This window comes from Lontra canadensis, unplaced genomic scaffold (genome assembly GCF_010015895.1).
Source record: "Lontra canadensis isolate GAN:19392208 unplaced genomic scaffold, GSC_riverotter_1.0 scaffold65, whole genome shotgun sequence".
NCBI classification, from domain to species: Eukaryota; Metazoa; Chordata; class Mammalia; order Carnivora; family Mustelidae; genus Lontra; species Lontra canadensis.
The window spans coordinates 187,418-210,256 of NW_022631059.1; the positions used below are offsets into that span (position 1 = coordinate 187,418).

Below are 22,839 nucleotides of genomic sequence, written 5' to 3' on the forward strand. Positions count from 1 at the left end.
CACCCGAGTCTGTGGTCGTTGGGGGAAGGGGGAGAGGGGCACTCAATGACCCTGGCCGTGCCCTTCCCCCACAGAGCCCCCCAGCTTGGGTCCCAAAGCACCCACTTCTCCAACCTTCCAGGCTAGCTGGCAGAACGAGCTGGCGGGACGCATGAGGTGTGGGTGCTCTCCCACCCTCCCAGACTTCCATTCCCCTTCTGTCCCTCCCCCCATTTTAACTGAAGCCTAATAGGGGTCAGAAATCCCCCCACACCCCACCCATGTTTCGTCATCCTCGTCTCTTTAAAATTTTCTTCTAAATAACTACATACCATACATACATAAAAATAAATACATAACTAAAACTTTCTTCAAACCCAGGCACTACTGCTCAGGTCTGTCCGCCTCTCCAAGGGGGTTGGCCTGTGACAGCTGTAACAGACATGGCACCCTGGGGCCCCGTCTGTCATTTTTAAACCAGAGTCCCCAGAGGGGGCAGCAGCATGATGGCTGCTCCCCACAATAGCCTCTCCAGGCTCTACTAGGGACAGAAGGTCAACGACCCAGCAGGGAGGCTCAGGCCTCTCACATGAGCCCTTCCCCACTTGCAGCAGAACTGGACACCCCTCTCTCCAGATTCCTTGGTCCCCAGTCCCTCACTGGGGAGCTGATCGCTGACACCCTGATGTGGAAAGGTCGCTCACAGCTCAGTGTCCTGTGTGTTTGGGAGTCACGGGGTTCTCCAGATACTGCCTGTGCTCTAGGACGGCCAGTGAGCCGGCTACCCAGGCATGTGTGTGCAGAAGGCTCCCAGCATGGCTGTGACCTTGTGACCACGGGGGCATCCATGAGGATGACCACGTGACCCTGTGCGTCTGTGTGTGTCTGTCCCGAGTCTGTGGCTGAGTGTGTGTGTCCCCACATCTGGGGCTGCTCCCTCTGTGTATGTGGGGGGGAGGCGGTGGACAGGCTGTGGGACTGTTTTTACAGGTATCCAGCCTCTCGGGGGCAGTGATGTCACCTCTGCATTGACTGGCCAGAGCTCCCCACCGAGCAGACAGAGCAGGGTGACCGCTGTACCTGAGCCCCCCAGCCCCACCCCATCAGCAGCTGGTCCAGAAAATCCAAAGACAGAGCCAGAGGCATGAACCAGACAAGCAAGGCGGGAGATGAACTCACAAGTGCAGAGAGACACCCAGGGTGGGTGGGGGGACAGATATAGTCCACAGGACACCAAGGACACTGTCTGCTCCTTCCGAGTATACGTAATAAGTATGGTGCCCGGCAGGGACACGGAGGCACAAAGGTCGGGCCAGTCCGGCCACGTCTGTCATGGGCTTGGAGGGGAGGGCACTGAGGCCGCAGTGCCGAGTCCCGGGCTCGTGCGTGGAGACCAACGTGCAGGGCCCGTGAGTGTAGGTCACCAGCTCTTGTGGCCAAACTTCTGCTCTGCTCTGGGCCCGCCCCTTAGTGGTGGGACAGCTGACCCGCCCCCTAGTGTCCTGCGTCAGCTGAGCCAAAGCATGCCCCACTGTGGGGACCCAGGAGCCTCTGACCCAGGTGTGGACCTCCCCTCCACATGCTGCACCCACTGGCCAGGGCAGAGAGGAGGCAGCACCAGTCCAGATTGTCCCCTTGTGTGAACAAGCCCCACTGAGGACCTCCCTGCCTAGGCTGAACCACTGTCCCGGGTCCCACCTGTTGTCCCACCGCAGAGACACCGCGGGGATGGACATGCAGGGGAGGGTGGTAGATGAGCGGACATGGCCAGCTGTGTCTCCTCTGTTTCCAGGCACAGGCTGGAATAATAGTCTCCCCTCCCCCATTTTGGGCTCCTCAGACCGCCCCACCCAGAGGGTCCACCCTTCCAGGGCCCATGGGGTCAGTAGGATGGGAAGCCACACGGGTGCCCCCCAGGGGGACAGCAGGCACCACTGCCCCAGTAGGGAGAAGGCAGAGAGCTTGACACCTGGAAGCCCCTCCCCCCGTGGGAGGGCAGTGGGGGGCCCAATTTCGAGCAGGCCCCATGGCCAGGGGCTGGAGGAGTCCAGGAGCAGAATGGGAACAGGAGAGGGCCTCCCACAGAGAGCAGCTGTTTCCAATAGCAGCTCCTCCACAGTGGTGGCTTGGCAAAGGAGGGCGGGGAGGGGTCTCCTCAAAGGACCCCGGCCCAGCACCCTGCCTGGGGCCCTGAGGGGCCTGCCTTGGCCCCCTCAGGAGCAAGCAGTGCCCCCCCACACCCGCCCCTGTGTAGGACACAGCCCCAGGGCCTTGGGGGCTCCAGCCCTGGGTCAGGTTTCCCACCGCTCACCCTCCTGGCTCCACCCACCTGCCTCCAGGAGGGTCAGAGAAGGGAAGTCCCCACCCCCAGCCCCCGCTGAGTCAGGCTGGCCAGGAACAGACCCTGGCGGCCTAGGGCCTGGCGGGAAGTCCCAGCAGCCCTGGCTGGCAAGGGCTACAGCTCCCACGCCCAGGTCCCAGCCGGGCCCAGGTGTCGTGCCCTCCCCAGCAAACAGCCCAGGGGAGGAAGTCAGGGAGGCGGGGGCAAGGAACGGGTTAGGGGCACCCTCTCTCCAGTAGACACACCTGGGGACACCACACACACCTTCAGCCGCACAGCCTACCAGGAGGCACATCAGGGCCCAGGCTGTGCTCAGATGCCCTACCCCCGCATGGGCAAGGACGGACCTACAGCAGCTCCTCTCAGCTGGACACGCACCCGGACAATCCAGCCGCTGAGCCACACCCTACAAGACCTGCCCAGCACTCGGGCAGCCAAGTCAGGGCAGCTTTGCCCTGGAGTCTGCCCTTGGAGACAGAGCTGTAAGGCCACGTGGCCTCCACGACTCTCCTCCCAACGTTCTCCTTGACAAGAAGCCCTCCGGGGTGAGCGGCCACACGCAGCCCTCCGGAACCCCCGCCCCCTTCTCTGTGGATTGGCCTGACCTGCACATGTCACAGAAACGAAACCGTACGTGCATTAGGAGTGTGGCTCTGCCCACTGAGTGTGACATCTTCAAGGTTCGTCCATGGTGTCGTGTCTTTCGTTCGTTGCGAGGCTGAACCATACTCCTCTTCGTGACTAGACCGCGCCGGCCGACGGCGCTGGGCTGTCGCCCTGCTGTGCGACTGTGAGTCATGCTACGGCGAGCACTCGGGCACAGCGGTTTTGTGTGGACATGTGTGTTTTCATGAAAGTTGCACACATTTATACCTGTGGGCAGGTGGGCTAAGCACATCAGAGCCCTATGCTACAGCAGCTGCCCCCAGAAGGGAGGTCCGGAGCAGCTGACCTGCAAACCCGACAGCCCAGCCCAAGCCTCAGTCTCAGTCCTCCCCACATCCTACCCCACTCCTGCCCCAGGCTGAGAAGGGGCCCCAAGGACCAGGCTCCAATCCACAGAGGGTCTCAGACAGGGGTGTGGGAATTCCAGGCCCAGGATTGGGGAGAGAGCCGTGGGAATGCCAAGGCTCCTCCTCATTGTGTGCACAAATCTGCTCGGGCTCCCTCCCCACCTGTAGGCCTTCGTGGACAGGTTCAGTGGGCTGGCTCAGCGCACTGGGAGCTCCCCACCCTCCACATGTCGGCTGGGGTCCCACTCTGCCCCCCAGGACACAGCTCTGTCTCCATGACCCTGCCTCACGCCCCACCACCCTAGCCCCAACCCTCACTACCCAAACCTGTGCCCCAGGACCCCGCCCCGTATCCCACGTTCCTGCCAGCCTGCGTGCCGAGAAAACAGGAAGGGGTGCGCGGCGGCGGCAATGCAAGGAGGAGCAGGAAGTGGACGCTGGGTGCGGTGCTTATCTTGGGCCCCAGCTGGGGACCCCTGGCCTCACGCCCCGCACAGGCCCGGTGCACTGGAGGACGGGGCCTGCGCACCTGGCGAGGAGCCCCAGCCACCTCCCCCCAGGGGACAATGGTCCCAAGCAGGCTCTAGGGGCAGGACCCCACAGAGCCAGGCTGTGCGGCTGCACAGACGTGAGCAGAGGTCCCCTGGAGACACAGCTCAGGGTACCCAGTGGGCTCAGCGGGAAGAGCCTGCACTTCTCCAACTCGGGGTCGTGAGCTCAAGCCCCATATTGGATGGAGCGATTGCTTAAAAAAAAAAAAAAAAAGAACTTAAAACAAACAAACAAACAAAAACCCCAGCCACAGCCCAGAAGTGACCCAGGGACCAACGTCCAATCCCAAGCTGGCCCACCTCCCCCACAATGCACTCCCCTTCCCAGGTCCTGACCTTCCCATTTCCCCCCAAACAAGGACTCACTTCCCCCAGCAAGCGCTAACCCCTGCTGGTTCTTCAGGAGGAAGGCCGTGGAGGTGGGCTTCGCTGGGGTTGGGGGGATAATGGTGCTTGTTTTCGTCTGTGTTTACAAAGCCGGGTCTTTTCCTCGGGAGGGGACAGGATGGGGACTGCTCCTGGGAGCCCCCCAGCGTCCTGCAGGCTGCTGGCAGGGACAATGGGCTCCAGCACCTGGCACCCCCCTCCCCCAGCCCTGAGCACTGGCTTTGCTTCCTGGAGCCTGGGTCGTGTTTGTTCCCGCACCAACTTCAGCTGGCCCAGGCCGCCTCCTTGCACACCTGCAGGCCGGGGGCCCACACGCGGCCTCACACGCAGGGGGCCAGTGCTGGCCAGGCCAGTGCACCCTTCAGCTCTGGGCGCAGATGCTTCCTCCTGCCAGAGCGTGAGCCCGCGCCCCCTTGGCGCCCAGCGCCAGGTGCAGGGCCCGGCGAGCTCCCATCCTGTCCCTCGGCCGTGGCTCAGAAAGCACGGGAAGTGCATCTGCCCAGGGTCTGGGCGCGGGCGGGGCGACGCTCGGCTTTCCCACCACCTCCCCTTGCTCCACGGGCCGGGCAGATGGAGGGACCCCTGAGGGAGGGGACGTGGAGGAGGGAGGGGCCCTCTGAAGGGTCGGCATGAGGGGCTGGATGGACCCCCCATGTGGTCTCTGGCGCCTGCAGAGAGGCAGAGGTGGGAAAGGGGGTGGGGAGAGAGGAGCGGGTGGTCAGGGTGGGGAACACACAAGTGGCAAAGTCGGGATGAACTTTTTGGTTTTCCAATCCAGGGCCGAGTTTGCCAGTCGCCCGTGTTCCAGATGTTCTTTCAAAAGCTCCCAGTCTGGGGAGGCTGCGGGACACAGGCTCCCCTTCAAAGTCGGCCTGGCCCCCTCTCCTTCTGGCGCTGCACACGGGGGGTCTGGCTCCCTGGCTTCAGGAAGTTGCACAACCCTGGCCTGTGCCCCGCGGCCCCATCTCCCACCCTGGCACGGCCCCTCCTTCAGGGACCCAGCCCCCACCTCCCTGGAAGCAGCTGAGAAGGCATGTGGACAGGAGGGGATGCCACCGGCTGAAGCCCCCAAGCTGACCATGAGCCTGCCCCAGACAGCGGCAAGGAGGGACGCGCAGCACAGGCCCACAGCTTTGTCCCTGGTTGTGTCCCTCCATCTCTGCTGGCTCCGGTCCGATCCAGCCTGCGGTTCTGTGCTGTGATGGGCAAGCCACAAGGAGGGTCTCGGTGCTGAACACGCAAGCAAACACCATGGGGTCTGAGCGAGCAACCCTGGCTTGCCCTCTGCTCTCTGTGTCTTGGCAGGTCACTGTGGCTCTCCTCCTGCCCCCAGGCCTGCTCTGGTTGGGATACCCTCACCCTGGGCCAGTGGACTTTGTCCTAGGAGCCAGAAGCCCAACCTGCTGCCATCCTATGTGAGCCACAACATGGCCATGGTGGGATGGTGGCCCCAGGAGAGAGAGGGCCACCTCCCAGCGCCCGTGGGTGGGGGCTTATTTAGAAAAAAGGCTCTTGGTAGGTGTGTCTCAGGATCTTGAGATCACCCTGGATCACCCAGGTGGCCCGTAGCCTGGGGGCAAAGACCCTCCTGAGGAGGAGGAGGCTGGGACCCCTGGGGGGCTCAGTCGGTGAAGCGTCTGCCTTTGGCTCGGGTTGTTATCCCGGGGTCCTGGGAGCGAGCCCCGCTTTGGGCTCGCTGCTCAGAAGGAACTTGGCTTCTCCCTCTCCCACTCCCCCTGCCTGTGTTCCGTCTCTCACTGTGTCTCTCTCTGTCAAATAAATAAATAAAATCTTCACACACACATACAAAAACCCAGAAGGAAAAGGCTCCGTGGAGGAAGGAGCCTGCTGTGGCTGTGGGAAGCCGGGCTGGATGTGGCCCAGGAGGGAGCACAGCCCGACGACACCCTGATTTCCAGCCCATGACAATGACTTCGGGCCTCCAGTCTTCAGGACCACGAGGGAAGAAATATCTACTGTGTTAAGCCACACCATTTATGACCATCACAGCTGCCCCAGGACACTGATACAGATGTGGTGTGCGATTTGGGGAAAAGGGTCCCGGTCTCCACACCCACAACGCTGGCCTGTTATCAAGCGGTCGGCAAGACGACGTGTGGGTCTCCGCCCAGCATGGAGGCTGCTCACTCTAGCGAAAGGCCAGGAGGACAGGGTCGGGTGGGGATCCAGGCTCATGCTGAGAACACGTCAGGAGCGAGACTGGGGGCACTAGGTTCTGCTGGCTCAGGCCAGAGGCCTCCAGTCCCTGCCCCAACAAGTTCACCTTGCCAGGGCCGACCAGAGTTAGACTTTAGGAGGGCTGCCTGGAAGAAGAGGGCTCTGCCAGGCAGGGGGGCTGGGCCAGGTCCAGGACACATGCACCTGTGTGTCCATCCTCATGGCCAGCCCCTCAGCACACCCATGTGTGCACACTCACTCACACACACACAAGCACATGGGCTCTGGAAGGAGCCTCCAGGGAGAACAGTAGGGTCGGTGTGCCCGTTCACGGGGTCGTGGTCTAGGACTCAGGATTGTGTCCCTGAAACTCTGAGGCCTCTGCTCCCTTTCCTGCCACCCCCCCACCCCAGGCTGTTGCTCAGCCTTGGCAGATGGAGGGGCTGCCTCCTCGCCACCCACCCCTCCCAGGAACGGCCTGGCTGCTCTCAGCAGCGGAAAGGCGGCACTGTGGGTGGACAGTAGGCCTGAGCCCCAGAGGTTGTGCTCTGATGCCACTTGGAGAGGAATGCTGTCCCCTCAGGCTCTGGGTCTGCGCCAGACCTCAGTGCAAGGAGCCTGTTGGGAAACAGGAGCAGGGTGGGGGCCTCCATGAAGAGCCTGTCCCCCTCCTGTCCCTACACCCACACCCTTACACTCTCTTACTGACCCTCAGCCCTCAACTTGGTGGCCCCCTAACTTATGCTCCAACCAAACTGGGACTTTTCCTCCCACCCCGAGATGCAGGCAAGGGCAGAGGAGTCCAGTGACAGGAGCCGCAACACCCATGTCTGCTCCTCTGCCAGCCCTCTCCAAGCCCACACGAGGACACATCCGGGCGCTCAGGCCAGGACCTGGGCATTGCCTGGGTCACTCCTCACCCCTCCATGTCCAGCCCACCTCCTTTGGCCCCACCTCCACCACACGGCCCCACATTCCATGTCCGTGCAAGGCATAGGGATCTTTCATGATCTGGACTCCAGCACCCGCCCTCCGCTTAGACCCTCCAGCCCCGGGCCACTTCCTCAGCCCGACTGAGCCTCCTTCCGTGGCCCCGAGCTCCAGACCATGGCACACACACGGAGTGCGGGCTGCAGACACCAGAGCCGTGGAATGCTCCACGGGGCACACGGTACCTGCACCGTAGGTGTCCCCCTCACCCCGCGACGGGGCCCCCAGGGCAGCTGCACACTGTGGTGGCAAGCAACTGACGGCCCGCTGAGGTCTGGGAAGCTTGGCTCCCCGCCCCGAGCACAGGGCGCACATGGGCCGTAACCGTGCTCCAGGCCTGGGTCTTGCCCAGCTCTTAAGGCTCGGGGCTGTGTGCTTCGGGACAAGGGATGACCTCCCAGGGCCTGGGTCTCATCAGGGACCCTTGTTCCGTCGCGCAGACTAAACGTGCTCACACGTGTGCGGCGGGGAGCTGGGTCCAGGTCAGCTAGTCTGGCTCTTCATGTTGTGCTAGTGCGGACTGCCCCGCCACCACGGCCCTCTGGATCCCCGGCCTGTCTCTGCTCTGCCAGGGTACCCCAGAGGCAAGGCCTGCTCTGCTGCCTGCTGGCTCCGTCCAACTTCCACAGAACAGTGTGATGGGTGTTGGGTCCACCAGGCGAACTCCTTGGCGGGGGGCTCTCTACCTGACCCTCTCTCCCTCCCCATCGGGTGGGATTGGGGAGGGGGCCGTGGACACCCAGGTCTCTGCAGCTGTGGCTTGGGGAGTCCAGGATCAGCCCCGCACCCTGCCGAGCAAACGTATGGTCCCAGAGCACAGGAGTGGATCCCTGACCAGCCTGTCCGGGTCCAGAGGGGGGACCGTGGCCGCCCCTCCCGGGGCCGCAGGAAACGGCCTGGCCCCACTTGCAGCCAGGGCCAGCGACTCTGGCTTCCCTTCAGGCCCGTTTCCTTTATCCGGTTGTTTTGCTCTGAATTCACAAAGCTCGGCCCTCTCTTCCCCTCCGTGTCCACCCCTTCCCCCACTCCAGAGCGGAGCAGGACGGATACCGGACATTTCAGGGCCCGCTAGAGCCCCCCCACCCCCACCCCCACTCCCACTCCCGGACCGCCCGGAAGGGGAGTCCCACGCGGCGTCCCGACCGCCCCCTGCTGCCCAAGGCCGGGAGCGCAGCGCCGCAGTCCTCGCGCAGGTGCGGGGCGCGGGCTGGCTCTGCCGGCGGGCGCCGCGCGGCCCCCAGCGCCCACTCCCCGCGCGGTCGCAGATGCGGGGGCGGCCGGCCCCACCGCCGGCGGGCGAAGGGAAGACGACCAGAGCGCAGCACCAGCAGTTTATTGAGTCCTGGCCTGGCGCCCGGAGCATCATCTCCAGGTCTCGGGCCCTCGGAGGAGCGCGGGCCGCGGCGCGGGAGAGGCCGGGACCCCGCGCGGGGCCAACCAGAGGGAGGGACCGCGCTCGGCCCCAAACGAAGCTCGAGCCCAGGCCCCGCGGCTCCGCCGGCTGCTCCTGGGCCCGCGCAGGACGCGCGCTAGGGACCCCCGGGGGCCGCCGCCCGCAGAGCGAAGAGTTTCTCCCAGCAGGTGGCGACGGCGTCCAGGGCGCGCACGAGGAGCCGCCTCCGGCCGCTGCGACTCCGGGGAGGGCGCGTCTTGGGCCACCGGCTCCGCTGTCGGGGACGGGACGGTCAGCGCGTGCCCACGGTCCCCGCCGTCCCCCCACCCCCACCCCCAGGTTCTCGTCTGGCCCCTGGAGCTCCCAGACGGTGCCCCCGCGGGGCCACGGGAGGCGCGGTGGGGAGGGGGGGCGCCGGGGGAAGGGGAGGGCCCCGGCTGTGGGCCCGCGCACCTGGCTCAGCATCCCGCAGTGGCGCCGCATCACCGCCTCGGTGCGCAAGGCGATGGTCCACGCTGCCTTCTCCAGGGCCCCGCGGCGGCCCCGGTCCACCACCCAGCGCAGGGTCCGACCCAGGGACGCGATAGACAGTAGGATACCGTGCTCCTGGGGAAGGGAGGGAGGAAAGTGGGGGCTGGGGAGAGCCCTGTGGGGAGGTCCCCAGAGGGGACCAGAGGGCAGGGGTGGGGGCGTGGACTCCGTACCTTCTGGGCACTGCAGACAGCTCCCCCCAACCCCCGCCATGCAGGGCCCGCAGCTCCAGTCAGGTTTTTGTGAATGAAACGGAGGTGTGGGGAGCCTGGCCCAGGCCACTCTGCCCCTGGCCCAGCCTGCCTCACAGCTGCCTGCAGGTCCTCAAAGATGACGGCGCGATAGTGGCGGAGCACTTCAGGGACGCTGCAGGTGCGGAGCCTGGACTGGCCTGGCACCATTCCCAGCAGAGCCAGCAGGATTGCCCAGAGCGCAGGCTTAGGAGGCACCTGGAAGGGACTCGGTGTCAGGGTGGGGTGCCCAGGCCTGTACAGGGGGCCTCCCCTCTGGCCACCCCTCAGGCAATTTGCTTTGGACAGTCCCCCAAGACAACCATCCCGGGGGTCTCGGAGCTGGTATACAACGGAGCTGTCGCTGTGCCATTCAGGACTAGGCATGGATCTAGCAGGACAGACAGACAGTGGGCCTGCAAACCAGACAGCTCAGCGCTCATGCAGAGATCTATGGGGTGGATGATATGGGCACGGGGCGGGGGCCTGGGAAGGCAGGCCCACTGAGCCAGGAGGAGACAGGGGCTCCAGAGGCAGGAGCACGGGGCCGAGAGCCTGGAAGGCTGCGGGGCAGGGCTGACCTCAGTTTAGGGACAGCCTCTCCCTGGGCCATACCTGAACTCATCCCCACACTTCCCAACACAACCCCCAGCAGCCCCAGGCTCTCTTCCAGAGGAGCAGCCCCAGGCTCTCCTCCAGAGGAGCAGCCCCTGCTCCCCAGAACACGGCTCACTTGTGGGTCCCCAGAGCAGGGGCAGAACTGACCTACTCCCACTCCTCACCAACAGCTGTCACAACCAGCTCTCACAGCCATGGGAAACGGGGTACCCCTGCACCTGCAGCCCAACCAGGACAGGGCTGAGGGCTCAGCGCTCAAGGCCACACCCCTTTGGGAGGGGAAGGCTTGGGGAAACCCCCAGAGGCAAGGGAGGAAGGGGCCGCATTGTGGCCCCATCACTCTTTCTCCAGGCCTCCCCCTCCAGAAGGGCCTGGCTCGGGGAGAAGCCCACCCCCACCCAGAACCCCAAGCACCAAACACAGAGAGCAGCTAGTTCCCAAACCCGGGGCCACACACCCACCCTTAGGCCCCCAGGCAAGAGTCCAACAGCCACTGGAAAATTAATCCTGTGAAGCCAGCGAGACGCAGAACTCGACTCCGCTTCCTGGCCCAGGGGTGAGCCTGAGCAGCACCCCATCCGCACAGAGCCCCAGGGGGCGGCACTGGCAGGAGGAGCAGACTCGATCTGTTGGGGCCCCTCCTCCAAGCTGCCCTCAGGCATGCCCAGCAGGTCAGAGGTCCAGCCAAAGCCAGAGCTGTGGGTGCTGAAGGGAGAGCCACGTGGGGCAGGCTGGCCACCTCCCAGCCCAGCCAGGAAGGACAGGGCAGCCCTGGCACTAGAAGGCTGACCTGGGGGGCCAGGAGACCCCATCCTTCCCCACATCCCCCGCCCCCCGCCCCTGCCGGGAACAACAGGCAAGAGCACCCAGGTCCAGGTCTGGCAGGCCGAGGTGACCGGAACCAAGGGGGATTTCCCAGTAGGGCACAGAAGGTCACAGAGCCTCCCTCAGGCTGCACTCACTCCCTAACCCTCCGCAGCGCGGCCGTGGGTGAGTCCCTCAACTGCCCAGCGCGGCTCACCATGGGCCTCTCAGGGGGAGGCCCTCCCTCACTCCCGGCGGTGGGCCTTCCACATGATCCTGGGTCCTCAGGTAGGGAGTGTGGCTGCCGCTCCAGGGCCTCCTGCTCCAAGCCTGGCCAGCAGGGCTTCCCAGGACAGGCTGAGGCAGGGCGGGCTGGCGGCAGGCAGACAAGGCTTTTGAAGTTGGCTCCTCTGAGCAAAGGAGGGAGGGAGCGGGAGGGAGGCCCCAGGATCCCAGCCCTACCCCCTCCCTCTCCCCACCTCCTATCCAATTGCTTCTTCAATTAACCTGACCCTGGAGCCCAGCAGCTGCGGGCTCTCTTCCCACCCAGTGGGTCTCGGACTAAGCCATCAGCCCCAGGAAGATACGCTCAGCTGAGGCAGCGGTGGGGTGTCTGGTGGGCAGGGCCCATCTGGGGGGGGGCAGCCAGAACAGGCCAAGGGCCTGTGCACCCCTCCACGGGGGCCTTCCTCAGCGGTCAGTAGGTGCTGCCTCTTCTGGGAACCTGGTTGCCGGCAGAACAAGGGGAGCTGGACCTAAGCCCCAAGCTCCGTCACAGACACCGGCCCCCGCAGGTCCCAGGTGTGGGACGTCCCAGGCTCCTCCTGCCGCTCAGCCCTCCTGGGCTGAGGAGGTCTTCTGCTGGTGGCAGTCGTGGCCGCTTGCCATAAAAGGCTCTCCCGGAGCTGGGCTGCCATACCCCTACCTGGCAGTGCCCAGCTGGTCATCCCTCCAGCCCACGCCGCAGAACAAGGGCAGCCTCCAGAAGCCAACGTGCCCTGAGCTGGACTGAAGAAGCGTCAGCTGTAGGAAACCCACAGTCTGTTCTTTTCCCAGGGAGAAAAGCGGTCTCAGCACTTCAGAGCAAACGAAGGAGAAGGAGAAGGAGAAGGAGAAGATGCCATTCACACCGGATGGTCCAGACGCAATGGAACTTTGCGAGGGCTCTGCAGAAAGCCTCACCTGACAGCGAGCTCAGAGGGGTGTGGGGGAGAAGCCACGTCCATCTCAGGGCACAGAAGGGTGCCAGCCACCCCCGCGACCATGGCCAAGTCACTGTTTCTGCCAGGGCCCTGGTTTCTATGTCTGTGTAGAACTGGCTGGTTTTCAAGGTCTCCAAAGCTTCAGGACCCCATCTTCAGTGTAACAGGCAGGATCCCCCTCGCCTCCTCCAGGAGATCGAAGGAGACACTTCAGTCTCCGTGAAGACCCTGTGAGCCTCCCCGCACTGCTTCTCAGGCCTGGCCCTCCTCGGGGTGGGAAGAAGAGGCGTCTCCCTACCCACAGTCTGTGAGGGAGACCCAGGCCACACGGGTGGTCTGCCGCCCACTCTGGGCTGGTGGCGTCCTTGAGCTCCCAGCACGACCGAGGTGGACCCAGCGGGGCCTGCGCTCTCCAGGCAAAGGTGCCTGTGCCTCAGGAGCAACGTCAAGGCAAGTGCTCCCCAACGCGGGCCACCCGGGCAGGGGCTGAGCCACGGGTCCATGACTGAGCCCCACCACAACACTTCATCCATGTCACCCAGGGGCTGCTCGACAGTCTTCTCACATGACATGGGGGAGCAGCTGCCACTACTCTTCTCCGCCCTGTATGGGACAACCAGCATCTCCTCTCCGCGACCCACGGCCTCCCGGCAGCCCACGGCCTCTGGCCACGTGTCTGCACCCCCCTAAGAGAATCGCTGGTTTCCAGATGGACACACACTCAGGGCCCAGAGCCCGAGCAAGGCCTTTTTCCTCACACAGCATTCGCAGTGAGAACACGCTAAGCCTCCCAGGTCACGCATCTTTCAACCCGGAGATATGCGCAGTTTTAAGTGCTTCAGAGCAAAACTGCTGGTTATAAATCAGCAAAAACTTATCCACGCGCAAATGTGAGAAAATCGCTTCCTGGTCACATTTCCCTTCAGCACACACCCGAGGGGCCTCACAGGTACCCCTTAGCAACACACTGTGGAAGGCATGTTAGGAAGTGGGGCCTGGTGTCTGCATTGCTTAGGAGAGTTACCTACCCGGGTGGGCAGACCTGCAGGGTGCCCCCCACCCAAAGGGGACAAAGGAGAGCCTGTCCCAGCTGCTCCCAGAACGTGACCTGCCCAGCCCCTTCTCCCAGGGAGGCACACAGCTTCCTCTGAGGTACAGAGGCCGTCTGCAAGTGGCCCCCGTGAAAACAGGAACCTCAGTGAGCCGACTAGGGTCGCAAACCTGAGTCTGCTCGTGGGGGGAGGCGGCGCGGAGAACACCTGCAGGGCACCAACCCGGACACGCTACCTGGAAAACTTTTAATTAAAGAGCAGGACAGACAGCTTGGGGCCCCTTCCACCCTCCCACCACTTCGTGCTCCTGCACGTGCTGCCCCAAGGGCCGCGGCCACAGAGCCTGGACGGACCCTCAGAAGGTGTTCCTGATGTGGGCCGCCACCAGCACGAGGATCTCCCCGATCTTCCTCTGCCAGTTGGCGATGTCCTTGGACACAGCGCACCACAGCTCCCCGTGCCGGGGCTCGGCGTTCTCACAGCGCCTCCTCACCTCCTCTCGCTGCTCCTGGGCAGGGACCAGGGGGCATGTGAGTCAGGCGAGCCCCCTGCTCGGCCCAGCACGCTCACCCAGCTCCACAGGTCCGGGCCTGGCTGGCAAGGGGGCAGAGCAGTCTTCCCGGTGTGTTCGTCAAGATGGTCCCTCCGCCACGGGGCAAGCCCCACCACACGGACCCTCCCCAGAGCTGATGTCAGTACACACGTGCGGAGCCAAGTCCAGCCCACGTCTGTGCCGCGCCCGAGTGCCCCGAGCCTGCCTTCTCTGCACAAGGCGCTGCCCAGATTCCACGTGGCACAGCTCCCACCTCCCGTGGGGACCCCAGGACAGCCTGGCTATCCCCCACCCCCACGAGCACAACTTTGACAATGTTTGGTGCTGGGGGCGGTGGGGACGAGCGGCTGCTGCCTAGGCTTCCCTGCACACTGCCCCCGGCTCACGTGTAGGACAAAACTCGCTGGGGCACGAGGTGAATCTTTAGGGCCTGAACACCACCCCCATTGGTACTGTGCGGCCACACCCCAGTCGCCGGCCACCGTGTGTGGCGCCTCACCTCTGTGCCGTGCTGCAGCTCAAACTTGTAGAAGAAGGCCCAAGCGTCCCCCAGGTCCGAGTCAATCTTGACCGTGCGGTGGAACCACTCCCTGGCCTTGGTGATCTTCCGCTCACTCCAGAACAGCCTGTCCGGAAGCATTGGTGCGGGGACCCGTAAGTGGTGCCGTCTGGGTGCCTGAGCGGTGCTGGCCAGCATAAGCCACAGAGGGCCCGGGCACGGCCCAGCCCTGGCCTCCTCTGGCTGCAGCGTGCCCGTGCGAGAGGCGGACGGTGAGCCCAGTGCCTGCGGTGGCCAGCAGACTCTGCCCCTCTCCCTGGCGAGCCCCCAGGCTCCCAACAGGAGGGCCAAGGAATGGCGCCTGGCTCCCTGGGGGTCGCTCCAGGTCACTAACCTTCAACCGTCCTTCAAGGGTCTAAACAGCTACTTCTTAAAAAAACCCACACACAAGAACTTGGGTTCCTGTAAGTCATTACCTTCCTCTGGATGAAACACTAGAGCATCAACGCAAACCTGACAAAAACCTAAATGAAGACTTTGATCAGAGAAAGTGAAGTTTCAACCTGTTCGTCAATGGACACCTTCTGGGTCATTCTGCCCACCCCTGGCCGCCTCCAGCAGGACCCAGCCCACGTGACAAGACGGGCCTCGGGTCAGCCCCAGGTACCTGAACCCGCAGCAGACGCAGACATCCGAAAACCACGCCCATGCTAGAAGCCAGGAGCGAGGAAGTTGAGAAAACAAACCAAGGACCCGTGAGCGACCTCCCAACACGCCAGCGCAGGCAGGAGGCAGGAGGGGTGACCCTCTGACCTCCCGGAGCTCCAGGGGGCTGTTCCTCGAGCACCTCCGGCCCCGGAGCCACAGGCGCCACAGCAGCGCCCGCACTGCCAGCCCGCGGGTCACACAGCTGCTTGGACCGGCCTCAGTTACAACACAGAGTGATTCTGTGCCGTGATAGCTTGATTGTTTTTTAAGCCTTGTGGTATTCTTAATTGCTTGGTGTTAGATAAACTATGACTTAAAGAGCACAAACCCTGATAGCAGGTACACGGAACAGCAACCTAGGAACAGCAAGGAGTGACTTATTTACTTTGCAAAGCCTTTTACGAGGGTTTATGGCCGCCCTATCAGGGAGTCATACATAACAGTCACTCCCAGAGGCGGAAGCACAGGCAGGAGGGAGGGGTCCCCAGCGGGCTCAGGCTGGCCTCAGGAGCCGGTGGATGGGAAGCCTCCACACGCGGTGCCCTCAGCCTCGCAGCGGCTGGCGACATGCCCTGCAGGACCTGAGGGAGTGGGGCCCACGCATCCCCCCCCGGGATAGGCCAGACTCTGGCTCTGGGCGACGGCAGCACGTGGGAGCTCCGGGGCCACACGTGCTGCCTCCCCGAGGTGAGGCCTGAGCAGCAGTCCTGGGAGCCCAGTCAAGGCTCTTCCTGATGACCGTCCACCTCAAACCAACCGGTCACCTCCCAGCCTCCTCTGAACACACCCAGCCCCCACCCGGCTCTCTGGCCCCCCACGCACCAGCCACAATGTCACTGGATCTTCCAACGGCCCTGCCCTGCACACCACATGGCTCCCCAGGACGCTCCTGACCCAGCCCTGGACACTCGAGCTGATGGCGTGGGGTCACCGGCTGACCTCCTCTTGCTCTCAGGCTCATGCACCCTGGAGGAACGATGGTCTCCAGCCCATGCATCTCTGCGCCCCCAGGCAGGCTGACTGGGCCTGACAGACCCTGGACCTCGAGGTCACCAAGGTGAAGCTCTCTGCTTTCTCCCTCCCATGAGAAAACCCGCCCAGAGCCCCTTGCTCTGCTTATTACTTCAATTCTGTGTGGACCAACGTGAGCGGGTTTGTCTCCTACAACTCAGGGCACGTGCAGGCGTGAGGTGCCACTTTAAAAGTGCCACTCTTGTCAGAAGGAAGGAGGGCCGGGCCCAGAGGAAGCTGCCCGTTCGTGGTCAGGGTCGGCCTCGGCCATCGGGTCAGCACAGGGCTGCACGGCCTCTGCCTACAGACGGGGCTGCTCTGGGTCAAAGCAAAAGTGCTTTATCATGGAGCTCTGGTGGGCAAGGACTCTAAGAGGTTCCATCAGGTCCCAAGGGTCAGCAACCCCACGAGGAACCCCCCACTCACTTGGCCACAGCCAGGAGGACGTGGGGGTCATGCTCACACTTCTTCAGGGCATCGACGCTCTTGGTCTTCCTCTGGGGCCTTGCCTCAAGAAAGATGGCTTCAGACCACAGGACACCTGCAATTCAGACACAAGGACACCACCACTCGGACCCTGCCTCTGCTGTCAGAAGCGACCTGTCCACGAGCAGGCTACCCCAAGAGGGGCTGGCTAAGACCCTAACCCGGGGTGTCCTCAGACTGCAGCTAGGACCTCCCACATATCTGCCCACGGGGCCTGCCTAGAGAGAGCCACAGAGGCTTCCCTGCCCGCCTGCCGCACAGCAGCCCTGAGGGCACAGGCCGGACAACTCTCCGGCAGTGACTGGTTTGGACGAGCCCCAAAACTGTGAGGTTCACTCCTGCCAACTCTGTAATTCCACATCCGGGGATTCGCCACGACAAAAGCAGAAATGCTAGTAAAGATTCAAACTGACCGACGGGGGAGTGGTATACTTCTGGTATATCCACGTGGGTACATTTTATGAAGCCACTGAAAAATTCACTTTCTTGAAGATTTGGGTGGCTCAGTCAGTTAAGCATCTGTCTTCAGCTCAGGTCATGATCTCAAGATCCTGGGACTGAGCCCCAACTTCAGGAGTCTGCTTCTCCCTCTGCTTCCAGCCCACCCTCCTGCTTGTGCTCTTTGCCTCTCGCTGTCTCAAATCTTAAAACACATAAAATCTTAAAACAAAACTTTCAGCTTTAAAACAAGGCACAACGCTAAACATAAAAGAACTTCCACTGTGTACAGTAACACACACTGCAATAGTACAAATAAGCTAAAACTAACAATTTCTCAGTAGCGGACTTACAGGGGATTTTTTTTAAATTACTTTTGAGTAATCTCTATACCCGCTGTGGGGCTTGAACTCACAACCCAAGATCAGGAGTCAGATGCTAAACTGACCGAGCCAGGGGCCCTACAGATGATTTTTAGTATCTTTTTTTTAAACTCCAAATGTGTTCATGCTACAGGTACATTTAGATGCAGGGTGAGATAATGGAAATTCGGTTTCAGAAGAAAAAGCAATGGGGGTGCTTCAGATCAGGAAGTCAAAGCCCCCTGCCGAGCACCAGCGACATGGATCGGGCATCTGCAAGACCGAGGAGAGCCGGCACTCTGACCGAGGACACACTTCTCGAGCACGTCTGAGCCTGAACCCTGGCCCCCCAGGAAATGCCGCCGCTGGGCCAGCCTGGGAGCCAGGGGGCTGCTTACCGGAGCTGGGGCACTCCTGCAGCGCCTTGGCCATGAGCGTGTTGGCGATGTTCTTCAGCCCCGCACGGTACTCCAGCCTGACGGACTCCAACCTGAGGAACGGGGCCCACAGAGATGGTCTGGCACCCGCACGCGCAGCCCGAGGACAAGCCCAGCCGCAGTCCCGAAGTTCCCAGGACGCCCCGGGGCTGGAGCTCCCAGCCCGGCCAGGTGGAGCTCTCCCGCCAGAGAAACGAGACACTGGTGCCCCCCCCGCCACCCATGAGGGCCCCCGGCGGCTGCCACCACGGCCAAGGCCTGGGAGCCCGACATCACGCAGGTGCGAGGAAACACGTGCTGAGGAGGGCCGGCTGGCATGCCGTCGCCGCCGGGATGGGGAGCACCACATCAGCGGCGTCCAGGACCTGCCCATCTTTCTGGGGTCTCCTTTGGGAACCACCAGGCCCCAGCCCTGACATTATGAGCCCTACACAAGCCCTCTCCGCAAGCAGTTCCCGACAGCCGAAGGTCATCCTCACCTGACCTCCTGTTGGCTCCTTAAAGCCTCGTCTACACATCCCCTCTTCTGTGGGGTCTACCTCCCTGGCCTCATCCAGCCGGCTTCCCCATCGTTAGCTCCTGGCTCCCCTGGGCACCTTCTGCCAGAGCACCCAACTCTCTACAGGCCCATCTGAGAGTCCAGGCCGAGCCCTCCCAAGGCAGGAACTGAGCCTCCTCACGGCCAGCGCCTGCCCCCCCTTTCCCTGGGCCCGAGCCGGAAACGCTGCAGCACATGTGACTGCGGGAGCAACTGTGGGCCGATGGCCCATCGGAGGGGGTGGGGCTGCCGGGACGCACCACAGGCCTGGGTTCTTTGGGTTCTTCAGGCGCGACTTCTCCAGGATGGCCCGAGCTCGGGTCAGCTGCCCAACCTTCTCCTCCAGCCGAGAAAGCAGGAGCCACAGAGGAGTGGAGTGCGGACATTTCTTCAACTACAGACAACAAAAACAAGCAGGAGTGGGCTCGGCGGGTGTCAGGGAGGGGTTGTGAGAGCTGTGGCCAGCCCCTCAGACTGGGATGGGTTGGGGGGGCGCTTACGTCCACAGAGACCTGCCCATTTCATGCCTGGGTGTGGGGCTTTTAGTGCACTGCCGGGGCGTGCGCACGCGTGCGTATGGGGAGCGTACACGCAGCCCTTACGTTAAGTGTGGTGCAGCCCACGCTTCGCTGCATGCAGGGCACAAGTTTCACAGAAGTAGAAGCACAGGCCTGAGTGAGGGTACCAGGTCTCGCCCTGCTACCACTCTCACAGCGGGGGCCCAAGCAAGTCACTGACCCCGGGCCTCCCATTCCCATACCAGGGGAGACGAATGGCACCCTGGAGCCCGGTGTTCTGTCTGCAAGGGCCAGCTCTGAGTGGCAGCTCAAGACCCAGGCTCACCCCCTGGCCGTGGGCCTCCCGAGCCCCAGGCTCACCCCCTGGCCGTGGGCCTCCCGAGCCCCAGGCTCACCCCCTGGCCGTGGACCTCCCGAGCCCCAGGCTCACCCCCTGGCCGTGGGCCTCCCGAGCCCCAGGCTCACCCCCTGGCCGTAGGCCTCCCGAGCCTTCTCCGGCAGCTCCTCCTGCTCCTCAATCTGCCCCTTCATCATCCACAGCTTGGGGAAGTCCTCGTAGTGCTTCAGAGCCTCCTCACACAGCTCCTGGGCCGCCGCGAGGTTCCCCAGCACCCACTCCAGCTTCACGGACTTCATGAACACCTGCGCGGCAGGCCCGCCGTCAGACGGCCCGGTCACCTCTCGCGCTGGGCCCGGCCAGGCCAGGCGCCCCCGCCGGGATGACCCTGGCTTCACACCACAGCTCCCCTCAAACGCCATCTGCCCCGCCGTGCCCCACAGACCTTTGTGAGCGGCTTCCCGTGCCCTGCGTCGTATCTCAAAGTCAAGAGTGAACCATTGACACTACAGTACCGTGGCCTCGGTGGCCACCTCACACCTTCCTGAGGCCACAGGCCCCGGGGACCCCGGGGGGTCCAGGCAGCCCGCTCACCCGGGCAGTGGGCGCACTGCTCCGCGCCTTGGCCAGCAGACGCCGGGCTCGTTCATACTCGTTGTTCTCAGACTCCAGCTTCACGGCGGCCAGCCAGATCTCCTCGCTGTTGGGGTTGGCCTGGAGGGAGAGTGCAGCAGTGTCAGGAGGGACCCGAACACAGGGGCAGGGCTAAGTCACACTTAATCAAGAGCAGCCAGCCTGGGCATGGGCTGGGCCTCGCTCTCTGTTGCAGGACAGTCTGATCCAACCATCTCCAGGGCTAACAGATGACAAAGTTGGGTCTGGCCCAAGAATGCTGACCTACCTAAAAACAAGCCAGCTCACTTTCCAGGCGCCCAGGCAACAACACTGATAGTGGCAGAGCCATTTTCCCAGGGGCCTCTCGAAACCACCGGTGTGCATCTGCCACACCTACCCCTCTCCCAAGCCTGGTGACAAGGCACTGGCCATCTCAGTGTGTCCAGGGGAGCAGGAAGGAAGGATGCCCAGGGATCACAGACGGTGTGGATGGCTCCCACGGGGCAGGACTAGGCCACATGCAGAATCCAGCAGACCCAGGAGTGGGGTCCTCATGGCCTCCAGAAAGCACAGCCACCCACCAGCCGCACTTGCTTGGCTGCATCACAGACCTGGCAGGCAGCCCCAGGGTGACCAGTAGGGAAAGGGGAGCCACCCAGAGAGGGGTGTTGGGGACAAGCAGCAGCGTCCAGGCAGAAGGCAGGAGAAGCTGTGAGCTAGACAGGAGCAGCGTCCTCAACACGTAGCTGTCCTCCAAAGGACAGCAGAAAGCCAAAGGCCAGACACAGGCCGGTCCCCTCTCGTGGCCTTTACTCAAGGAAGGACAAATGTCATTCTCACGCTCGTCAGGGTTGCAACAACAAATGGACATTCACACTGGACTCAGCAGTTTATAAAAACGCAAGCTGTAGGGGCGTCTGGGTGGCTCAGTGGGTTAAAGCCTCTGCCTTCAGCTCAGGTCATGATCCCAGGGTCCTGGGATCAAGCCCCACGTCGGGTTCTCTGCTCAGCGGGGAGCCTGCTTCCTCCTCTCTCTCTCTGCCTGCCTCTCTGCCTACTTGTGATCTCTGTCAAATAAATAAAATCTTTAAAAAAAAAAACAAACGCAAGCTGTGAGCACCGAGTGAGCGACAAGTGTGGGACTGCTGTGTCGCACACTTCCTCAAACTACCAGAACACCGAATAGTAACTGTCCTGGAATGATAACTTCAAGGACTTCAGTGCGCTGCAAACTGCTGACACCGAGCTCATGCCCTTAGCCGCCACAAGCCCGGCCGGGAGCAGCTGTCCGGGCGCAGCTCCACCCGCCCGAGGGGCCCGGCTGCACCCAGTGGCCCGTGGGCAGAGTGTAGGGACCAACAATCGCATTTCCACACAGGAAAGAGGTTATCACTGTGCTCTTCTGTGGGGGAACGGTGGTCTCTGGTGAATGCTCCACTCGCCTGGGGAATGCCGCCTGTTGGCCCTATGTTCTACGTTCTGGAACGTGTAGCCTGTGGTTCCAATGAGCAGCCATGACCAAGAGGCAGGTCCACCCGCTGGCCGTTCTCCCATTCTTGGGAGCCCTGGGACCCCAGCTGCCTGTAGAGCTCCCCAAGTTGGGTGCATCCTGACCATACACATCCCCTCTCTTAGGCCAGCTCCCATCGATGAGCAGGGGGAGGGCTTTGGGTCACGTGCACTCTGGAGCCCTCAGTCCCCGACAGGCCCTGGGTCGGGGTTCAAGTGCACACGCCCCCTGCAGCCCAGCTGGCGCCCCAACCCACCTGGAAGGCCAGAGCCAGGATGCTCCTCGCCGCGGGTACATCCCCTGCCAGCCACTTGGACTTGGCGCCCATAAGCCACAGCACCTCCGCTTTGGGGCAATGGGCCACAGCCCTCTGCAGCAGCGCCTCCAGGGACTCCCTGGAAGACAGGGGGCCACGGTCACCGCCAGGGCATGCGGGGCACTCACAGCCTCAGCGGGGGTGCCGGGAAGAGAGTTCCTGCTCCAAAGTTCGGTGCTGTCAATGATTGACCAGGCTTTACAATGGGGAGAGTGTGGGGAAATCTTTCTCTCCATAAAGGTTCTCAAAGCAACTACTGAAGAGGGTGCTACAAAGCAAGGCATTGTTACAGGGCAAAGCCCGATGGAGGGACTTCTCGAGGGCCCTTTTATGGTCGGGTGTCCTGAGGGGAAGGATGACTTCACGGTCCGGGTGACAGGAGACCTCTTTTCATCTGTAACCACAGATCCGCCGATAAAGATTATGACCCCGAACCCTCTCTTCGGCGTCCAAAGAAACTGTCTGACCAGAAAGTAGTTACTTGGGTCACTGCTGAGCAAGACGACGCCAGCCCAGCTACCTGGTACAAAGCCCCTGGCGCTCACACAGCCACCGGCCCTTTGCTGCAGCGCCGGCACTGGTGGCCGCTGGGGCCTCGACGGCAAGATGACGGACTCGCTCTGTGTGGAGTGAAGCCCTCGGGAGGACACCGTGCTTCCCAGACAACACCAGAAGCAGGACCGCAGACTGGGAGCGCCCCGCCTCCTCGCGCCATTCCATTCCGAGTCAACCGGATGGGAAGGGTGCCAGGGGCGGCGAGGGAAGTGCCCTGAGCCCAGGACCAAGGGGAGCAGTGCCGGGGAGGCACACATCCACAGACCACAGGGCCAGGAGAGGCCCTGCTCGGACCTGGCGTGTCCCAGGTGAACTTGTACAGGGGTGAGCCAGCAGTCATCTCAACGCATCCCCAAACGAGTTAATTCCCCAACATCAAACCAGATGTGGGAGTGGGGAGGAGACAGGCGCCTCAGCGACACCCCAGGGACAGACACCCTGAGCAGACTGAGATTCGGCAACGCCAGGAAAGGAGAAAAACGGCCTCGGTGGGCTCCCAGCAGAAGCCTGGAGAAATCAGCAAGGCCTGCCCCCCTCGAGGCACCCGAGCTCAGGGAAGAGCTGCAAAGGGCAAAGGGTGCACACAGCAACAGGGGCCTGGTGCCCCAGAGAGGCACCCCCGAACACCAGAAATTGCAACACCTAATTTAATCAGCAGCTACGGCCAATAAGGCGGACCCAAAGCTT

The 22,839-nt window shown here is 62.8% G+C and overlaps 2 protein-coding genes across 2 annotated transcripts in view; both read right to left on the minus strand.

Moving 5' to 3' along the window:
* Positions 1–8,861: 8,861 nt before the first annotated feature.
* On the minus strand, positions 8,862–10,222 carry CUNH20orf204 (chromosome unknown C20orf204 homolog). The gene is made up of 3 exons (XM_032878686.1): positions 9,537–10,222; positions 9,286–9,438; positions 8,862–9,106 (listed from the first exon to the last, which is right to left on the minus strand). Exons 1-3 carry the CDS (start codon positions 9,978–9,980, stop codon positions 8,969–8,971), a joined length of 735 nt encoding a protein of 244 aa, XP_032734577.1. The 5' UTR covers positions 9,981–10,222; the 3' UTR covers positions 8,862–8,968.
* A 3,272-nt stretch (positions 10,223–13,494) lies between these two features.
* PRPF6 (pre-mRNA processing factor 6) overlaps positions 13,495–22,839 on the minus strand; it is a 38,513-nt gene continuing 29,168 nt past the window's right edge. The window contains exons 14-21 of the mRNA XM_032878727.1: positions 21,538–21,676; positions 19,751–19,870; positions 19,285–19,461; positions 18,562–18,695; positions 17,725–17,816; positions 16,467–16,581; positions 14,322–14,448; positions 13,495–13,777 (exon numbers count right to left, since the gene is read on the minus strand). Coding sequence (XP_032734618.1) covers positions 13,625–13,777; positions 14,322–14,448; positions 16,467–16,581; positions 17,725–17,816; positions 18,562–18,695; positions 19,285–19,461; positions 19,751–19,870; positions 21,538–21,676 — 1,057 coding nt within the window. The 3' untranslated portion in view covers positions 13,495–13,624. The remainder of the gene's footprint in view (positions 13,778–14,321; positions 14,449–16,466; positions 16,582–17,724; positions 17,817–18,561; positions 18,696–19,284; positions 19,462–19,750; positions 19,871–21,537; positions 21,677–22,839) is intronic.

Bases quoted from the DNA above. Each gene is read 5' to 3' on its own strand.
- CUNH20orf204 (XM_032878686.1), bottom strand. From the start codon at position 9,980: ATGCCTAGTCCTGAATGGCACAGCGACAGCTCCGTTGTATACCAGCTC. The intron at 9,439-9,536 runs GTACGGAGTCCA...TCCCTTCCCCAG, and splicing joins CTGTCTGCAGTGCCCAGAAG to GAGCACGGTATCCTACTGTC. The intron at 9,107-9,285 runs GTGCGCGGGCCC...CGTCCCCGACAG, and splicing joins ACTGCGGGATGCTGAGCCAG to CGGAGCCGGTGGCCCAAGAC.